General features: G+C 35.3%; 1 protein-coding gene across 1 annotated transcript in view; it reads left to right on the top strand.

Moving 5' to 3' along the window:
* Nucleotides 1-21,317, top strand: part of JAKMIP1 (janus kinase and microtubule interacting protein 1) — a 187,036-nt gene that overhangs the window by 117,261 nt on the left and 48,458 nt on the right. Inside the window, exon 6 of the mRNA XM_074229806.1 lies at nucleotides 12,354-12,848. Coding sequence (XP_074085907.1) covers nucleotides 12,354-12,848 — 495 coding nt within the window. The remainder of the gene's footprint in view (nucleotides 1-12,353; nucleotides 12,849-21,317) is intronic.

The raw sequence follows: 21,317 nt of genomic DNA, 5'->3' as shown, positions 1-21,317 counted from the left end.
GAGTTAGAAGACTCAATCATTGATTGGCTATTGATGACTCTTAATGCTAATCTATTCCACCTTCTAGTAGTTTTAAAGTTGCTTGAATTGGAGTCAGGGAGACTTAGATTCAAATCCCACTTCTGACACATGATAGCTTTGTGACACTGAACAAGTCACTTTAGATCTCCTTTGATCTCTTGACACTGAGCTTTATCTTGTCTTGGTGTGTAACCTTGCTAAGCCCAAAGCACAAGGCTCAGATTTAGAATATTAGTCACATGGCTGTTACAAATATTTGGGATTTGGTATTATCTTTTGGTGTTTGATTTTCTTTCCTACATGCTGCTAGTTCTAACTATATCATGATTCTGAATCTACTGAAATATCTATCATGCATAGCTTGTGGTAAGGAATCCGCAGCAGGATTTGGGTGAAGGAGATAATTTTATAAGAATTTATTTTCTTTCTACTATTTTAATAGTAGATTGTCATTGTTTTATTTCAATTTATCATTTTTTTCTTCTTTTGAGAGTGGTTGAAGAACTGGATTTAGGGAAAAAGCATCTCTGCCATCTTTCTAGCATACATGGTAGCATTAACTGATCATACTGATGTGTTATAAAATATAAGTATAAATAACTGGTTAGTTAACAATCCCATCTCAGACTATTTGTATAAATAATCAGTAATACTTTTAAGAAAAAGATTATTTCTATAGTTACATTTAAAGCTGGAAGACCCTTTATAACATTTTTATGTCCTCATTTTTTCATATAAGGAAGCTGAATCAAAGTCTATGATTTTCTGAGGATTATATTCTAAGGGATGAGTAGCAAAGCCAGGATTCAAATCTAAGGTTGCTGCCTCTGGACTAACACTCTTTCCCCTATATCATGTTCTGTGCATTTCTGTATTTTATGTATGTAAAGTAATGAGAAACCTTACTATAGTATTATATTCAGCAATGATGTCCTAGATTTAGATATGAAAAAGAGCTTAGAGGTCACTGAGTTCAACTTCTTTTACAATTGTAGACATTTGTAACACAAAGCGTTTAAGTCACTTGCCTTTGCTCACAAAGCTAGGAAGTATCAGAGGCAGGATATTAATTCAAGTCTTCTTGCCTGAAAGTCCAGTACCCTATGCCAATCTCTCACTTGCTTTTTAAGTCATCACTGAGTGATACTACTACTCTTATTATGCAATATTTTCTCATTAAGAAAATCTACCTTTGGATTTTAATTATAATTCATATAATTGACATAAGATTGAGACATGGAAAGGGAAGTGAGAAATCATTTAGTTTCATTCCATATTCTATGGGTTAGGGAAGTAAAGTTAAGAAAGATAAATAAGTAACTTTTTCCAAAATCCTGTAGGTGCTAAGTAATAGGCCTGGGATTGGAACTCAGGTTTTCTTACTCCATATCAAGTGTGATTGATTTAAGGATACAAGCAATCCAATAATTCCCTTACTGCTTGAACAGTTTTATTTAATGGTTTACAATGTACTGAAAGGATTCATTTTAATTTCAGGTGGCACTGTCATAATCTCTATATAAAATTAATCTTAACATTCTATTATACAATAAACAGGTGAAGCCATTTAGAAACAAATAAGACTATTTCTCCTATATGGGACATATACTTTATATTTATCAAGAAGAATTTTTTAAAAAATAAAAAACGATGTAATTGTGCACCAAAAGTATTTGTGTGTTTCATAATTCTTGAATTATAAAGGCATTTTATTAACATTTTCCTGTGCAATTTACTTGGTGCTTTGACAAGAAGAAGTTGCTAAAAACTCTTTTATAGAAATTTGCCAAGGACACTTAGGAGTAATTTAAGAAGTTATTAGTTAAATTTTCTACGACTGGACCTCTTATAACACATTGTTTTACATTCTTTTTTTTTTAGGTTTTTGCAAGGCAGATGGGGTTAAGTGGCTTGCCCAAGGCCACACAGCTAGGTAATTATTAAGTGTCTGAGACCGGATTTGAACCCAGGTACTCCTGACTCCAAGGCCGGTGTTTTATTCACTGCGCCGCCTAGGTGCCCTTGTTTTACATTCTTTTAATGAATTTGCAATATTTTATATTTTAGTCAATAGTTACTTGTCTTATCTTCTTTCTACCCTGTGTATTACATGAAGGCAGCAATTGTGTCTTATTCATACTTTATATATGCTTCAGGATCTAGAATCTTTGTACTAGGCTATTGCAGTCATCTATTCAAGGGGAAAGGAGATGATAAATAAATCTGGTGACTCTATATGAAATGTGAATGGACAGATGTGAGAAAAGTAGAGGTAGAATAGCCATTTATCATCTTTATCATCTTCTTTAACTCATACATGAGATCTAGCCATAAAATTCAAAAACATGTGAAAAAAGGAAACAGTACATACAATCCATGTCAACTTGTCTACTATTGGAGTTGTCCAAAGATGCCCTTAGTGAATATCCCCAGGATGAGCCTGTACTCCAATATTTTGATTTAATAAATCAATCTTTTTATCAAACCACAAAATAGTTTGCTGAATATTAAACAAAAATAAAAATAATAGCAAGATATCAAGCTGTATCTGGAGTCTTTCAATCTGATCTATATCAAATATAAAGATGAGGAAATTGAAATAATAGCAATAATCAATGAGCAAGCATTTATTAAAGACCTTCCAAGTGCCAGGCACTGTGTTGAATGCTTGTGATACAAAGAAAGAAAAACAATATGTTCCTGTCTTAAAGAGTTAAAATCTATTGCAAGAGATAACATGAGCATTCAGGTGGAATTGTTGGTGAGGATCAGCAAGGAGGCCAGTTTGGCTCCGTGTGTGTGTGTGTGTGTGTGTGCATGCGTGTGATAATAATTGGTATTTATCGAATACTAATGTTTGCAAAAACACTTAACATACTTTCTATCATTTAGCCTCATAGCAATACTGGGAATAGGTACTAAAGGTATTTTTATAATTTTCATTCTCCCCCTTCCCCTCTTTCCCCATCATGTAAATAAGGAAGCAGGCTAGAGAGCTGAAGCTTGCCTAATTCAGTGCCAGAGTTTGGATTGAAATACGGTTCTTCTTTCTGCCAAGTCCAGGATTCTATCTTCTATGCTGCATTCATTCCATCTCAGTCTTTTCCCAGAATATTATTACAATGATCTTCATCTTTGGAAGATGAGAGTGAGAGAAAGCGAGAGCATGAAAGCAAGAGCGAGAGAGAAGAGAGAAGAGAGAAGAGAGAAGAGAGAGAGAGAGAGAGAGAGAGAGAGAGAGAGAGAGAGAGAGAGAGAGAGAGAGAACAAGAGACAGAGACAGAAAAACAGAGAAATAAAGACAGAGATACATAGAGAGAAACAGAGGGAGATAGAGACATACAGATACATAGAGACAAAATCAGAGAGCTAGAGAAAGAGACAGACAGAATGAGACAGAGAAACCAGGCAGAGAGATAGAGAAAGAGAGACAGAAAGAGACAGAGACACAGAGAGAGAAAGATAAGGATTTAGAAAGTGACACAGAGAGGGCAAGATAGAGATATAAAGAAAGATAGAGCTCATTGTCATCTATAGCCCATTATTTTTTTTTAGTTTTTGCAAGGCAAATATGGTTAAGTGGCTTGCCCAAGGCCACACAGCTAGGTAATTATTAAGTGTCTGAGACCGGATTTGAACCCAGGTACTCCTGACTCCAGGGCCGGTGCTTTATCCACTGTGCCACCTAGCTGCCCCTATGGCCCATTATTGATGGTTAAACTCAAATAGATCCAGATTCAATCTTAAAGGTTAATAAATACCAGTAAAACCTATTCCCCATAGAAAATATCCTCTGTAGGAATATCTGAACCTGGCTCATCTCAACTTATCATTCATGTGCCCTTGTAGGCACACAAATAGTTTTACTATAAACAACAAATAATTTTGAAGGGATTAATCACTAAGTCTATAGAGATTTATTTATAAGCCCTCTTTTGATGAGTTCTGTCTTCTTCAGGAACCTCTATAGTTTTATTTTTTTAAGTTTTTTCAAGTCAATGGGGTTAAGTGGCTTGCCCAAGGCCACACAGCTAGGTATTTATTAAGTGTCTGAGGTCCTTCTTACTCCAAGGCCGGTGCTCTATTCACTGCGCCACCTAACTGCCCCTACCTCTATAGTTTCTTAAATTCTGTACTGGTATTGAGCTTTGTCCCTCTCTCCCAGCCATAGAGGTAAAAACAAAACAAAACAAAACAAAACCCTTGACCATGGGATGTCTAAGGGTCCACAGTTACTATGTATCAGAGTCTGGATTCCAACTAATTTCTCTGTGCTCAAAATACTGTGTTGTAAAGCATAAAAAGGAAGAGTACCAGAGATACAGAGTTAATGTATAATAGAAAAGTATAGGAACTGGGAAAGGCTAGGTTTGAGTTTACTACGTAGGGGAAGAGAATAAAGGGAAGAAGGGATCAGAGGCTTATCAAGTCAGTTCATCAACCTTCTTCCCTGTGGTCCATTCATCATGGATCCTCAAATCAGGAAGGGGAAAACCAATTATAATCTGGTAGGAACACCTTTTATAAGTCAAATAGCTAAAGCTAGGGGCTGGCAGAGGGAGTTTAGGATTGCACTGACACTAAGTCCAGAAGGACAACTAATCCCTAGTATGTGAGAATTTGAGAGACAACTATAAGTACCTCATTCTTGTTTTTACCTCTACTGATTTCATCCCTAAATGAATTCTTAAAATACTTATATTCTGATATATATTACAGACTGAGATGGGCTCTTGAGCATCAACTGCCTATCATAGTTTTCTGAGTATTAGTGTATAAGTGGACTGTAAGTCCCTTAAAGGTTTGATGGTACCTTCTGCTTACTCTGTGTTCCCCTAATACCTAAGTAAGTGGTTAAAATGGAATTGATTTATAGTTTTAGGAAAACTTATTTTTATGTATATTTGGTCTTTAAGAAAATTTGAAGCCATCCAGTTCATGTTGTCTGAAGTAATGCCAATTCAAACTGTTCAAAACAGAAAAAAAAATGACATTTGAAACTATGTGGTATATTTATAAAGTCAGTTTGAATTTATAGTTGAATTGGATTATTTTAAAATAGAGAAAAAATGTGCTCACTCCATTACTTTGGAGTCAAGAAAACCTCATTTTCTTGAAACCTATTTTCTGTATTGATAATGATCATGAAGTCACATGATATCTGCCTGTGGCATCTTTTGTCTGGTAATATTGTAATTGCCTTTTCCCAGCATGTGTTTGCAGTGATAATTTCATTTGGAAAACATGGTCTTCCGCAGAAGGATAGATTAAAAAATTGAAAGGAAAATAAATATCCAAATCAAGCATTTGTAGAAAGAACTCTTGATCTGGTGTCAGAAGATTTAGGTTCAAATCCTGGAACTGTTGCTTAATGTCAGCATCAAATCATTTAGCCTTCTTAACCTCTGTTCTGTCCTCTAGAGGAAATAAAAAGAAAATTGAACTAGACCTCCAATTCTCAATGTGGTATTCATGAATCCCCAAGGGAGGTCAGTGGCTAGATTTCAAAGGGTCAGTGAATTTCATGGGGAAAATGTAACTTTATTTTCGCTAACCTCTAATTGAAGTTTACATTCCTTTCCATTACTACATATATATATGGAGAGAGAGAGAGAGAGAGAGAGAGAGAGAGAGAGAGAGAGAGAAAGAGAGAGATAGAGAGCGAGCTCTCTAAGACACAAGCAAAAATTTTTGGACTATATGATTACTAATATCTCTTCACCTCTAAATCCTGCTAAAGTTTAAGTATATTGTTGCTCTATTACTAAGTGCTCTATCCAAAGTGCTGAAGAATTTTCATATATGACTTTGTAAGATAATGTTTTTGCCCTCAAATGACTAAAAGTCTAGTTGGAATAAGCTGTGAATAAAAACCACACTCAATATAAAAGATAAGTATATAGCCATGGTGAAAACAAAAATGTAAGAATTCTTACTAAGTAATGATAATTGGTAATTCAATAACTCAAAGAAAACTTTAGAAGTCAAATTTTATCAGGGTTAGAAGAAAGTCTTTTTTCCCCTTTACAGTCTTACCTTCTGCCTTGCTATAATCAATATCTCTAAATCTATATTTGATCCCATCCCCTCCTATTTCTTCTTTTTAGATTGCTAAGCCTTCACTCTCTAGGCTTCAATTTCTTCCTTTTTAATAATTTTTATTTGGAGGTCTGCAACATACCCAAATTTTATTCATCCTTTAAAGATCCTGTCTTGGTCTTCAAGCTGATATTTTATCTATCCTCTTTCACAGCCAAAATCCTGGTGTAAAGCTGTCCATATTACCCTCTTTCCCCTACCCCAATGCACCCCCACTTTCTTTTCACTTATAAACTCCTACAATTCTGATTCTGAACTTCATTGCTAATCTAAAATGTATCCTTTGCAAAGTTACTAATGACTTCTTAATTTCCAAACCTCAGGGCCTCAGTTTTCATTCTTTTTGATCCCTCTTTTGGATATTGCTGACCAGAATCTCCTGGAATACTCTTTTCTCTTTAGGTTTTCATGATGCAGTTTCTTGATTCTTCTATTTATTTAGGCATTACTAAGTCTTCTTTAACAGATCATGATTTATATCACAGATTTTTAATTTACAGTTGGAAAAGTTTTCATGTTCATTTAATTCAATTTCATCATTCTGTGCATAAGGAACTGAGACTTTTATTGTTGTTAGTCATTTTCAGTTGTGTCCAACTCTTCATTATTCCCTTTTTTGGATATTCTTGGTAAAGATCCTACCCATTTCCTTTTCCAGTTCATTTTTACAGATGAGGAAACTGAGCCAAATAGGGCTAAGTGACTTGCCCAGGATCACATAGCTAGTCAATGTCTAAGGTGGGATTTGAACTTGATCATCCTGAATTCAGTTTGACTCTCCAGCCACTGCATCATATAGTTGAACCTCATCATTCTACCAATAAAGAAACTGAGGCTTCAGGAGAGGTTAAGTGGCTTTTAAATGCTCCTATGGATGCATTCATCATCTCTAGGCAGTTGATTTTCAGATACATACATAGACACATAAATATCTAAACTTCATTAAGCATACCCATATATGTGTATTTAAAAAGTACACACACACACACACACACACACACACACACACACTTTCTATAATGGCAGTTTCTCTCTCAATCTCTGCTCCTACAGCATCACCTCTCTTTTGGGCATTTTGAACTGGGTATCTCAAAAGTTATTTCAAATCTCAACTATCCAAAACAGATCTCGGCTTTCCCCTAAAATTCTTGAGTCTTGTGAACTTGCTTAGTTATTTTGAGGGGCATTGGTAACCTTTCAGGTATGTAGGTTCTCAGTGGTGGAGTAAGTCATATCTCTTCACTCTCCCTCTAGCTCACTCCATATAACTAATCAATTGCCATCTTATCTATTCTATTTTCACAATCCTTCTTGCATATTCTGCTTTATATGCATTCATACTACTACCACTACCACAACCACAACTCTAATTTAATTAGTCAGTCGGGCAACAGTCAATAAACTTTTTTAAAATATTCCTTTTACTCCTTGCCTTCCTGCAACTTTATTTCCTGTTCACCCTGTATATAACTTTTTATATGGACTTGTTTGTGTGTTACCTCTTTAACAAGACTATGATGGTAGGAACAATTTTATTTTTATTCTTGTATCCCCAGTTCCTGGTATATAGTAGACAATTAATAAATGATTGTTGACTGATAGACTACAACAGCACCATGTCTATCCTTGAGCAGTGATAGCCTTAAGGAGTGACACGTCCAAGCATAGAGCCTGCCTGCATATTTTCCCCTGTGAATGTGTAGTGTGGCTGCTGTTCCCTGAGGAATCCTATCTTCCATGAGGACTATACACACTCCAGAACTAAACCCTGTTCTAAGTAACAACCTTAGTGGCAAGTGGAGATTTTTATTGAAGCTTTTATCTTATCATAGTACACTACCTCCTGAATCTTTCAAATAAAATTTGGGAGGACCATTTCTTGGTGATTACTAAGTTGTTCAATTTCAGAGAGCACTTTTTCATCAAGTTGCTTTTTGGCACTTTCAGAAGAGTCTTTTTATTTTTTTAAGAAATTACTTTAAAAATATTTGCTTCTAAGTTTTCTTTCCCTTACCCATTTTGATAATGACATTTTTTCTGTTGAGAGTGCAGATTCCATTCAGTTTTTAAAATGAATGTTTTCTTTATTGTATTCATACATTTAGGGATTCAGGATTTGATATTTGAAAATAGATTGTGATCTTTAATATTATGCAAGCTACCTTCCATAAAATAGAAAATGGTTTTTTCATAGTTAGTCAAAGAGAATAATGAAATGTAATACAAGGCAGAAGGATTATATAATTTTAAAAACATTTTTTTGTATTTTGGTTTCCCATAACTTATCTAACAACATTTATACAGTTTGTGAGACAGTTAGAAATTAAAATAAAAAAATAAGTTTTCTATGAACCAGATTAGCTGAATGGTGCCTTTTCATCCCAAACCTAAATTAAAAATACCAGGCTCACCAAAGAACAGGCAAAGACAGACTACTCCCTTCTCTACTTTGCCCATTCTATCTTACCCACCTCTGGTATCACTCTATCATTCTCTTCCTTGTGTACTCCATCATGTCCTTATGCACTCATTGTGGTGGAGCAGATGGTTAGTATCAACAGGTACTGTAAAAAGTTCAAGGAAGATGAGACCTGAGAATTGGATTTGGCAATTATGATGTCCTTAGTAACCCTGAAAAGAATGAGGGGTCAAAAGTAATTTTGACCTAATCCTACAGATTAGGAGTGAAATGGTGGTTAGAAAATAAAAGTAGTGAATGTAGATGATTCCATAAATCAATCAATTATTCCTTCAGCAAACATTTATCAAGTTCCTACCATGTGCAAAGTGTTGTGCTAAGCACTGGGGATACAAGGGCAATAAATAAAGCAATTCCTCCTTGTACAGAACTTGTATTATAATTAAGACTGTATATATATATATATATATATATATATATATACATATATATAGTAAAATGAAGGTAAAATTGCATATATCTGGTTTGAACATATTGTTTTCTCTTATCTCCTCCTTTAGTCCATAAGTATCTTGGGGGCAGGAATTGTCTTTTGCCAGTCTTTAGCTCCCTGACTCTTTAATCATACTGACTGGAACCCATACTAGTGTTTGTCCAGCATCGCTGGGGCACTGTGGTGCTTGTTGATATAGAAGAGAAGATATGTTAAAAGGTCAAGGACTCCCACAGTATCCAGACTTCATCAATAGTCAGGAAGTGATATTGTTCTAGAAAAGACAGGGAGAAGGATATCTTTGCACAGTCCTGCTCCCATTGTGATACACAAAACGTGCAAGTCATGTCCTCATGTATATGATGACATGGTCCTCTTTGATTATAAAGGAAAATCAGATCAGCTGGATAGAACATAGTAGCGCCACCTAGCCACCCCCGAATGAATTCTTGCTCATTTTTTAAAACTTTTCTTATGCTATTTCCTTCCTAGCTCAAGATTTTCTTTCTTTTCCCCTCAGTCCTAATTCTTCTTACACAAAATGACTAATATGTAAACATGTTAAACACAAATGTACATTTATAACTTTTACCACACTGTTCGCCACTGAGGAGAGGAGGGTGGGAAGAAAAGGTGTAGAAAATGTGTAATTTATAAATATGAAAGTGGATGAATGTTGAAAAACTTTCATACATGTAATTTGAAAAATAAAATAAAATATTAACCCCCCCAAAATAAAGAAGTTGACCCAGATGATCTCCTGGACTTCTCTCCTGATCCCCTTAGTTGTCAGTATTGACTGCATCATGTTTGGCTTTTGACATGTTGTATCACTCCTAAATTGTTCCTTGAGGACAATGACAAATTTTTTGTTTTGTGTTTTTATCCCTAAATCATAGCACAGTCCAAAAAATGGACACTTACTAAATGTATTTTGGGTTGAATTAATTTGGGTTGGTTCTGGATTTCAGTTATTCTAACTCTTGTTTCCCTAGCCTGAGTACTTTGGCCATTAAGTAATTTTGATTAAGTTTTCTTTTCACAGATGAAGATTGCAGCTTCTTTATATCTTATCTTAGTGCTGATCTTTTGGTGTTTACTTGGGAACTTTTCAGGCAATAACAGTTTTCCTCTGGTTCCTTTTTCTTCATCATTGGGGATGTTAACTTATGACTCTGGCTGTTCCTGTCTCATGTTTAATTCTGATAGTCAGGAGTATTGGAGTTCAAATTCAGCCTCAGCGGCTTCCTAGCTGTGTGACTCAGAACAAACTCCTTAACAACTCAGCTTCAGTTGTCTCATTTATAAAATGGGAATAATAATAGTATCTCTCATCCAAGATTATTCTAAGGATCAAAAGAGATAATATTTGTAAAGTTCTTTGGAAGTAACACATAATGTAGTTTTTTCTATTATCATTTTTATTATTGATAAATGATAGGTCTTCCTCTATTGAGGTCTTACATGATGTCACTTATGTTACTTCTCACATATATGCTCACTGTCAACTGGCTGTCACATCCTTGTGTCCTTCATGTGCATTTCCATTTTTCTTTGGGTAATTAATTATTTCAATTCTTAAAAATGAATGATGTTCCATTATTCACATATGAGCTTAGTATCACCAGGAAAATGTTATTATTTAAGGGAAGTCCTTCTGTCATAGGAAAAATATGAAGATATTAAAAACATTAGAAATCTTCCTAAATTACTTCCAACCTGATATCTTATTCAGTTCTGAACCCAGTTCAGTATCTATCTATGGCATCTACCAAGATACATATATTAATGGATTAATTTCAATGTGCTCTCTGTCCAAGTACATGACTAATATGTATCTTTTATCCATTTTGTTTTTCCAGTGTAGATTTCATGAGTTCAAATAAATCTTCCCAAATTTCTCAAAAACTATCCCTTTTCCCATTTCATACAGCACAATGCAGTTCCCTCACATTCAAATACTGTAATTTGTTCAATTCCCAAATGATATATACTTCATTGAATTTCCAGCTTTTGTCTCTACAAAAGGAACTGCTCTAAATAGGTTTGTGGATTTGGATCTTTTTCTTTAATCTCTCTGAAATTTATCACCTAGTTCAATTTAAAGTGACTCTACCAGATTGTTTGCAAGATGGTGGACTTTTTTGTCCACTAAATTAGAGGAAGTATATCAATGGAGGGTAGGCCAACTGTAATGAAATGGCAACATATGTTTATCATATAATCATAGTTTTAGAGGTAGAAGGGAACTTACAGGACATTGAGTCTTAACTTTTTAATTTTATAAATAATGAGACCTAAGTACTTAAGTCCAAAGAACTTATAATATCCACATTTTCTTGACTTTAAGTCCAGTGTTCTATCCATTGCACTGAACTGCATTCAAAATCACCCCAGGAAGTCCTTGAGTACAATATCTCCTTGTATTCTCCAAAGTATTGATTGAACTTAACTCTTCATTGGACTCTTAACTATAGGATAATAAATACCAAAATCTAGATTCTGAGAATCTAGATCTTTATTTGATATAGAACACTACAGAGCATCTTAATTCTGGCATACAGACACACATCTTTTCCACAAATGTAGAGAAGCAACATCATCATCATATGGGAAGAAAAGATCCTGGATTTGAATTTAGAGGGTCTCAGTTGAAGTTCAGATTATACCCCTTATTACTTCTGGATCTTTGGTAAACCTTTTAGCTCTTCTGAGCCTCAGTTTCTTCCTCTATTAAATTATATGCTTGTACTAGATGATCTTAAGACCATTTTCAATTTTTGACCAGTGATCTTATTACACACTGAGTAAATCTGATTGATAAAAATGATTTTGTGTAATTTTTTTAAATTTATGATTTACAGTAGTTTGAGTTTTGTTGACATTCTCTTTTGAATTGAAAGTAGAAAGTTTACTTTTACTCACTCATAGTAGATTTCATAGAAGAGAGAACTTTTCAGATGATATTGGAGAACCTAGAGAATTCCTGGGAGATTCAAGGGAGTTGGTTATGTATGAGTTTAGTGAAGACCTCAGAAACTTGTTTCTTAACTTTTCCTTGGACTCTTAAAGCATTAACTATAGGATAATAACTCACCAAAATCTTTTCATTATAGGTTTTGTTATACTAAAGTAAGGGCATATTTATACATATGGAACAGCTATTGGACACCTCTCTTAGCTTGTTCTTTGCCTGTAAATGCTAAAGGAGAAGGAAGGATTGCAGTTCTGAAAGTTTTTTCTTAGAATCCAGGCATTTGACTTTGACCATTGTCTGGATCATGACCATCCATTAACCCATGTTGTGCTTTGTTGCTACAGGTGGGAAAGCTGCGGGAAAAAATCCAAGAAGTCAAGCAAGAGAGAGAACAGGAGCAGCACAAACACACAGCCTATATCTCTGAGCTGAAGGCAAAACTGCATGAAGAAAAGATGAAGGAGCTACAGACCCTTAGGGAGGCACTCATCCGTCAGCATGAGCAGGAAGTAGCCAGAATGGTCAAAATCAAGGATGGGGAGCTACAGCGCTTACAGACCACAGTGAACGTTTTGAGAGATGGTGCAGCTGACAAAGTTAAAACTGCCTTATTAAATGAGGTCAGAGAAGAAGCCCGGAAATCATTTGATGGGGAACGCTTAAAGCTGCAGCAGGAAATATTGGAGTTAAAATCTGGGAAGAAGCAGGTTGAGGAGGCTTTGAACAATTTTATGCAAGCAGATAAAATGAAGGCTGCTGACCTACGTATGGCTTATCAATCTCACCAGGATGAAATCAATCGGATAAAAAGGGAATGTGAGCGAGATATCCGCAGACTGGTGAGTGAATGATTGATGGTTGGGTTGGTATCAGGTTCCTTGGATTCTAGGTCTGGGAGGCTTCTTGAGAGCCCTCCTTCAAAGAGATAACATCATGAAGTGAAAGAAGTATTGGATTTGGAGTTGGAAAACATGAGTTCAAATCTTACTTCCTCTTCTTTAATTGTCAATGTGGTCTTGGGTAAGTTATCTCTGACCCTTAGTTTTATCTATAAATCAAGAGGTTGTACTAGTTACTTCTTAAGATTCCTTCCAACTACAAATCTCAGAATCAGTCGATTTTATTTTTCTTAGTGACAATTCATCCCTTGTTTTATTTTTGCTTCTTTTTTCATCAAAAGAGAGGATATTATTGTCTTTTTAATGTTTGAAAATAACCAACAAACTCATCCCACATCATACTACTATATTATTCATTCAAATCAGGATGTATTCCTTCAAGTGAATCAAATACATTTTGTCACTAGTTCATGTTTTCATCACCTCTTGACTGGATTAAGTTAATAGACTTTCTTAATTGAAGCCTTGGTTTCAATTTTCCCTCTTATCAAAACCAGATGGGTCATGAAGAGTCAGACACAAGCAAAACTGCCAAAAAGCAACATTAAAAATATAGTAATCTACACTAGAATGTGTAAATATGTGCGATTTAGTGACAGAACTAACTGTCCTGTACACCAGTTCCTTTACTTGTAGAATGAGGGAGTTGGGCTAAATGACCTCTCAGGTCGCTTCCTGTGAGCAAAATAGGCATGGTCTTTTGAAGGGAATGCAGAAGATGAAACTGAGATGTGAGAATATAGCAAAGCACAATACCATACCAGCACTTTATCAACCAACACTAAGGACCTTGTTTAATTAACGAATACAGAGACAAATTTCCCCAAATTGGTCAGGAATAGAAAACTCCTCAGCAATCTCCACTTGCACAAACTAACTGTGGTCTCAAACTAAAATTCACAATTATCTTAAATCTATAGCAGTCATCTAGTTGGACATTTTGTATGAAGGTATTTTAATCCAACTATATACAAAAGGCATACCTTTAGGGTAGTCTGAGAAGCTCATTGTAGGTTTAAAATCATAATTCTAAGACATTTCTCTGCTTCACCCTCTGATGGATCCCATTGGCCCAGAATATGGCTTTGTGTCCCATATCTCTGATTGACACCTTTTATCCTATTCTGATTTTTTTTATTATTTTGAATTTTTTATAATTTTTCCCCTAATCTTGCTTCCCTCCCTCCACCCCCACCCCCCACAGAAGGTAGTCTATTAGTCTTTACATTGTTGTGGTATACATTGATCTAAGTTGAATGTGATGACAGTGAAATCATGTACTTAAGGAAGAAAAATAAAGTATTGTGCCTGATTGTTGCACTAATGGAATGAGCAGTCCCATCAAGGTTGATCATCATGTTGCTGTTAGAGTGTACAATGTTCTTCTGATTCTGCTCATTTCACTCAGCATCAGTTCATGAAAATCCCTCCAGGCTTCCCTGAATACCCATCCCTCCTGGTTTCTAATAGAACAAGTGTTCCATTATATACATATATATTATATATAATATATATATATTTATTATATATTATATATTATATACATATATATTATATATAATATATATATTATATATATAGTATATATATATATGTATGCATACTACAGTTAGTTAATACACCACAGTTTGTTAAACCATTCTCCAATTGCCACCACAAACAGAGCTGCTATGAATATTTTTGTACAAATGATATTTTTTAGTAAACATAATACCTCCCCTTGAAAAAATATAGAACCTCATGAGAAATAAAGTAAAAGAGAAAAAAATGTGTTTCAGTTTGTGTTCTGATACCATCAGCTCTGTCTTGGGTGGATCACATTCTTTATCATAAGTCAATCTTAGAAGTTACTTCCATATTTTTCAACCGTTGCTGTTGCTGATTGTAGTTCCCTCCATCCATTCCTCCCCACTACCATATATTATATCTTCTCTCTCCTTTCACTCTGTCCCTCTACCAACATGTGCTATAGGGTAGCTGAACGGCACAGTGAACTGAGCACCAGCCCTGGGGCCAAGAGGCTCCAAGCCCATAAACCACCCCCTGAGACTCAGCAACCACCCAGCCCCTTGGTCCTGGACAGGCCACCCAATCCCAACCCCTTTCAAGAAGTAAAAAAAGAAAATGTGTTATATCTTGACTATTCTGTCCTATGATCTACCATCTCCTCTATCACCCATATCTCCCCCTTCCCCTTTCCCCCTTTCCCCTTCTTTCCTTTTTACTCTAGATGTCTATAAGCTATTGAATGTACATGCTGTTTCTACCCCAAGCCATTTCTGATGAGAGTGAAGGTTCCCTTAGTCCCCCTCACTTCCCCCCTTCCATATCATTGCAAAAAAATCTTTTATATGCAATATCTTAGCCTATTCCACCTCTCCTTTCTCTTACTCCCAGTACATTTCCCTTTTATCCATTGACTCCATTTTTATAATATATTATATCTTCAAATTTAGCTTCTGTGCTTCATCTATAAAAGCTCCTTCTACCTGCTCTATTAAATGAGAAGGTTCATATGAATTCATATGAGTATTATCAGTATAATTTTTCTATGCAGGAATACATGCAGTTCATCATCATTAAGTTCCTCATATTTTACCCTTCTCCTCTGCTCTCTATGCTTCACCTGAGTCTGATATTTGAAGGTCAAACTTTCTGTTCAGCTCTGGTCATTTTAACAGGAACATTTGAAATTCCCCTGATTCATTGAAAGTCCCTTGAAGAGGACGTTCACTTTTGCTGGGTAGTTGATTCTAGGTTGCATTCCAAGCTCTTTTGCCTTTTGGAACATTATATTCCAAGCTCTACAAGCCCTTAAATGTAGTTGCTGCTAAGTCCTGTGTGATCCTAACTGCAGCTCCATGATATTTGAATTGTGTCCTTCTGGATGCTTGTAATATTTTTTCCTTGACTTGGGAATTCTGGAACTTGGCTATAATATTCCTGGGGGTTGTTTTTTTCCTTTTGGATCTCTTTCCAGGGGAGATCGGTGGGTTCTCTCAATTTCTATTTTCCCTCTGCTTCTAAGATATCAGGGCAATTTTCCTATAGGAATTCTTTAAAAATGAGGTCAAGGCTCTTTTCCTGATCATGATTTTCAGGCATCCCAATAATTTTTAAATTATCTTTCCTGAATCTGTTTTCCAGATCAGCTGTTTTTTCAATGAGATGTTTCACATTTTCTTTTAATTTTTCATTCTTTTGGTGTTGAAGTATTGTGTCTTGACTTCTTGTGAAGTTATCAGCTTCCTTTAGCTCCATTCTACATCTGAATGATTTCTTTTACTCAGAGAGCTTCCTTATCTCTTTTTCCATTTGGCCAGTTCTTCTTTTTAAAACATTCTTCTCCTCAATAACTTTTTGAATTGTTTTATCCATTTGATCCATGCTGGTTTTTAACATGTTATTTTCTTCAACATTTTTTTGTATCTCCTTGACTAAGCTGCTGACTTTTTTCATATTTTTCCTGCATCTCTCTCATTTATTTTCCCAATTTTTCTTCTATCTCCCTTACTTGATTTTCAAAATCTTTTTTGAGCTCTGTCATAGCCTGAGCCCAACTTCCATTTTTCTTGGAGTCTTTAGTTGCAGAAACTTGTATGGATCATCTTCAGGTTGAGTATTTTGATCCTTCTTGGGATCATAGACATAGTATTTGTCAATTGTGTTGCTCTTTTTTCTCTGTTTACTCATTTGCCCAGTCTGTGCCTAAGCTTCTGAGTTTCAATTGGGACACCCCCAAAAGGACCTCAATGTGTGAGGCTCTGACTGGTCTCCTGGTCTGTGAATGACCACAAGCATACCCCTCTGCCATGGGCCTGAAGGGGGATTCCTGATCTTTGGGAGCCTAGACTGCAATCAGAATCTGAGAGTAGTCAGAGCCCCATAGTCCCATTCTGGGGACAGAGGAAGACCTTGGCAGTCTTCCTCCATTTCCTTACCTTTGGTGGACTGGTACTCAGGGTCCATATGCCTGGTGGCACCTGATTCTGTTTCCTGGATCTGCGCTGCTGCCCCGAGGGCCTGGGCTTCATGTTCATTCTGGCAGATGTCTTCCTGTTGATCCTCCAAGTTATACCTGGTGCTCCCCAGGGTGCAGACCAGAAACTGCTTTTGTTGCTGGGAGCCATGGCTCCCAGGCATTCTGGGGCTGTTTCTGGGAGGCTAAAGTTCCTTCACTCTGGTGCACCACCCCTCTAACCATGTGGAACAGAGTTTTTCCACTATTTTCCAGGTTACCTTGGACTGGAGAATTGTCTCACTGGTTCTTTCTGTGGGTTCTGTCTCTTGAAAATTTAGTTAGAGTCATAATTTTAAGATTTTTGAAATATGTTGGAGAGAATACTTAGGAGAGGCTCTTCTCCTGTTGCCATCTTGGTTCTACCACTAGTGTCTGATTTTGGTTTAAAATGTTCCCTCTTCTGCTATGTTGAAACAGTTGATGCTCAAATGTCTTTAAAGGCCTCTTGTCCTGAGAGAGAGGGTTTTTAAATTAAACCAGATCATTTGTGGAGAAAGAAAAGTGAAAATGGGAGGGAAATAGTAATGAAGAGAGGAGATTATCTTCTTCAATAGCCATAATTTTTATAAAGACCTTTGTATTTATAATTGCAGAACAAGGTCAAATTGCATATTATTCTTCATGAGTTTCCCATAGAGTGATTCTATGGGGTCTTTGAAAGCCAGAGATAGGGAAGAAGATCATTCCAACCATGTGAGGAAACCAGTGAGAATGCATGGAGTCAAGTAATGGGGCATCTCATGACAGGGGCAGCAAGGAGACCAATGTCCTTGGAGAATAGAGACTACTTCTATATGATATGAAATAGAAACATATGAATTAGTAGCAATCCTATTAAAGGAATTTCCCCTTTTATCTGAAGATACTTTTGCCAAATAATTAAAAAATAATAATTTAAAGAATTTGTCTTCTTAGATGCTGTCATGTTGCTTTAGTGATAAATTCATTGCTTAACCACAGGGATGAGATCATCCCATGAGCCTGCTCATTTTGACCTTTCTGTTCTTTTATTTTTAATTGGCTTGTTATATTTTTGTATCCCACCTACATTCTTTTTGCAAGTAAGGGGATAAACCTTTGACAAATGAATCAAACTTTCATCTCTCTCTGTAGGAACTGCTGGAGCCAAGGAGCAGTTAGGCTGTAATTGCTGATCCAGCCATTCTCATTCCTGAGATACTTAACCTTTTAGAAGAAACAGCATTAAGAAGTTTGCTGCACAAGCACAACATATGGAAAATTAGAAGTGGTTTGAAAGTTTGAAAGTATAAAATATATAAAAATATAAAATAAAATAAATTTAACATTTATTAAAGAGATAAATATAGATTTATATTTCTCCTTCAGTAAACTGCCTTCTTCCAAGGAATTTGAAAAATATTAAAGTCTAAATTCTAAAAGGAAGAAGTTTATTTGAATAGAGAGGGAGAAGGGGAAGGGAATGAACACTTATTAAGCTCCTACTATATACTAGGAACTGCAGTAAATTCATAAATATTATCTCATTTAATCTAGAAAGAAAGAATGAATGGGTTATTCAGATTTTCCTTGATAATTGATTAGTATGGACTTTTATTTTTTATAATTATTCTTTTGTTTCTAAAATTGTGACCAAAATCTTCACAAAAAGACAGTTCTGAAGTTCAAACAAAATAATAATTTAATCATTCTTAGGTAATGAATAATTTGGACAAATTTTTAGAGTAGTGACTATGGAGAAAAGGTACTGATGATGTCAAAAGACCTAACCTCATTATAACAATATGGTTATTACTGTCTGAATATTAGTTTATGTATCACTGAGAATTTCCCAAGACTCAGACAATGCCATAAGTATATAGCCATAAAGTGTCAGAGGTGAGATTTGACTCTAGATCTTTCTGACTCCAAATATAGCCCTGAATTTACTATATTACTCTGCCTCTTGAGTAACTAGATTTTACCATCCCTAGGCATAATAACAAATAACATATTGTTGTTGTTGTGGTCAGTAGTCCTAAATTTTCATTAATCTCTGAGGACAATTTTCCTTATTTGCCTTTAAAAATAACATCTCAGGGGTGGCTAGGTGGCTTAGTGGATAGAGCACTGGCCCGAGAGTCAGGAGTACTGGAGTTCAAATTTGGCCTCAGACATTTAATAATTACCTAGCTGTGTGGTCTTGGGCAAGCCATGTAACCCCATTGCCTTGTAAAAACCTAAAAATAAATAAATAAATAGACAAACAAGCAAACAAATAAATAAAAAAAGTAAAATCTCATATATTTTAAAACTTATTTTCATTTAATGATACTATAAGCTTATACAAACTTCCAATTATGCAGTAAAGCAATATTAACTGAAATCTAACAATATTATGTATCCTGGAGGAAATCGGTTTGCTTCCTAGTCGAATAGCCGAAAAACAGGTAGAATTAAGGCAAATTTCTAATGATGCCATTTTATATAATTTGGATTTTTATTATTTTAATGTTTATCATTCATTTCCAACTTCTTTTACGGCAGATTTGAAATTGTTTTAGTAATCTCTTCAAAATGGATATCTAGGGTGATATTTTGGAAAGAGTACAAAGCTAGGGGATTTGAATTCATAATCTACTTTTTAAAAGTTATTTGATTTGGGTGACCACAAACAAGTGACTTGACCTTTCATCACTAAAGTCCTCTTCTCTGTTAAATGAGGGGAGAGATTCTAGCATGATAACCTATCTCACTTGATCGTGAGAGCTTTATAAATTTGAGAGCAGTGGAGAAATGAGTTAGTGATTTATAGTCGAAAATTTTTGTCAGTATTCTCTAGACTACTCGGAAGATAAGTAAGGAGACGGTTCATAGGTTTCCTTCATCAGGAAGCATATGAGAACTTTCAGTGAACTTTGATTCAGTGAACTTCTGTCTTCTATTCCCAAAGAACCCTAGAAAATGAATGCCACATTGGGCCTTAGAGGTCACTTTTATAAGAGGAAAACTGAGGCCCAGAGAAGGGAGCTGAATTACCCATAATTACACAGTGAGTCAATAGAAATATATTATTTGGAATTCCAAAAATACATTGTTCTAAAAGGCAGATTAATGGTCAGGTTTCAGATTCCCTTTGCTGCATAATTTAAGTGTATTTCACTGTTGACTTTTCTGCAATATTATGCCCTTAATGTTCTTAAGTTTATATCAGATGTGTCTCATTTTCCCCTTACATTTCATATTTTGGATTACATTTGTAAAAATGCATATTGCCAATTGACATTCTCTAGAAAAGTTCTGTAGAATTTATATAAACTAAAATTTTATGTTCTTTTTAAATTATCACTTTAATTTTCTTCTCCTTTCCAGTGGAAAAAAGAAGATAAAATACAACCCTTGTTATAAAACAAACAGCAAAGTCAAGTAAAATAAATTCTTATATTGGCCATGTCTAAAATAAGTTAAACATAAATTTTAGAGTACCATGAATATATCTCCACCAATGAATCAATGACAGTAGAACTTACATATTTGGATTTTAATATCACAATTTCTGATGTGCTATATGAAAAAGAAGAAATGGCACTAAAGGACAAAACCCATCAAGCTATCTACCAGGATCTGAATCTCCTCAGTATTTGGTATATTTCATCTGACGTAACATTATTCCCATTTAACAGATGAACAATCTGAAACCTGGAGGGCAAACTGAAGCTTTTAAGTATTAGATCCTGAGCATAACACAGATCTTCCAAGCCCAACAATTCTCTTTAAATTACAATATCCCTTTGCAAAGGGCTTTCCTCACAATGACCTAGTTAATATATACTTCAAAGAATTTATTCCCTATTTATAGATAAGGAAACTGAGTCTGAGAAGGATGAAGTGATTTGTTTTCATGTGATAGATAATAGACTGGATGAGTTAGATGTAATAAAGAAATGATCCCCAATCCCCATCACTTTGCAGGGCTTGGCTTCAATCCTGCTCCTTTAGAAGATGAGGGAATAAAAGTCTAAAAGTGAGTTTCCTTAATGAATGAAAACATTCCCTATATCTAACTCCCTTAGGATGTCTCCTGAAGAAAATAAAATTTTATTACCTGATTATATCCCTTTAGGATAATGAGCAGTTTCTTTTATAGCAGGGTGAGTCAGTAGCCCATGGCAACACAGGGTCCTGGTTGGATTATCAGTTGCTAGGCCACTCTTTTCTTTCTTTGACAGTTTATATTGGATTAGGAAGCCAAGGAAGAGTTCAGATTTCCTTTAACATATTCAATTTACCTCATTTAAGAATAATTGAACAAGTATGATAAATTGTAAGCTAGGAAAAAACCATATTTCATGAACTGCTTTGAAAGGAAGCAGTATGGAACAGTGGAAATACTTCTATTTGGGAGGCAGTGAACTTAGGTTCAAATTTCA

The sequence above is a fragment of the Macrotis lagotis genome, chromosome 3, assembly GCF_037893015.1.
Source record: "Macrotis lagotis isolate mMagLag1 chromosome 3, bilby.v1.9.chrom.fasta, whole genome shotgun sequence".
Lineage (NCBI taxonomy): Eukaryota > Metazoa > Chordata > Mammalia > Peramelemorphia > Peramelidae > Macrotis > Macrotis lagotis.
This window is presented reverse-complemented; position numbering and strand designations above follow the sequence as displayed.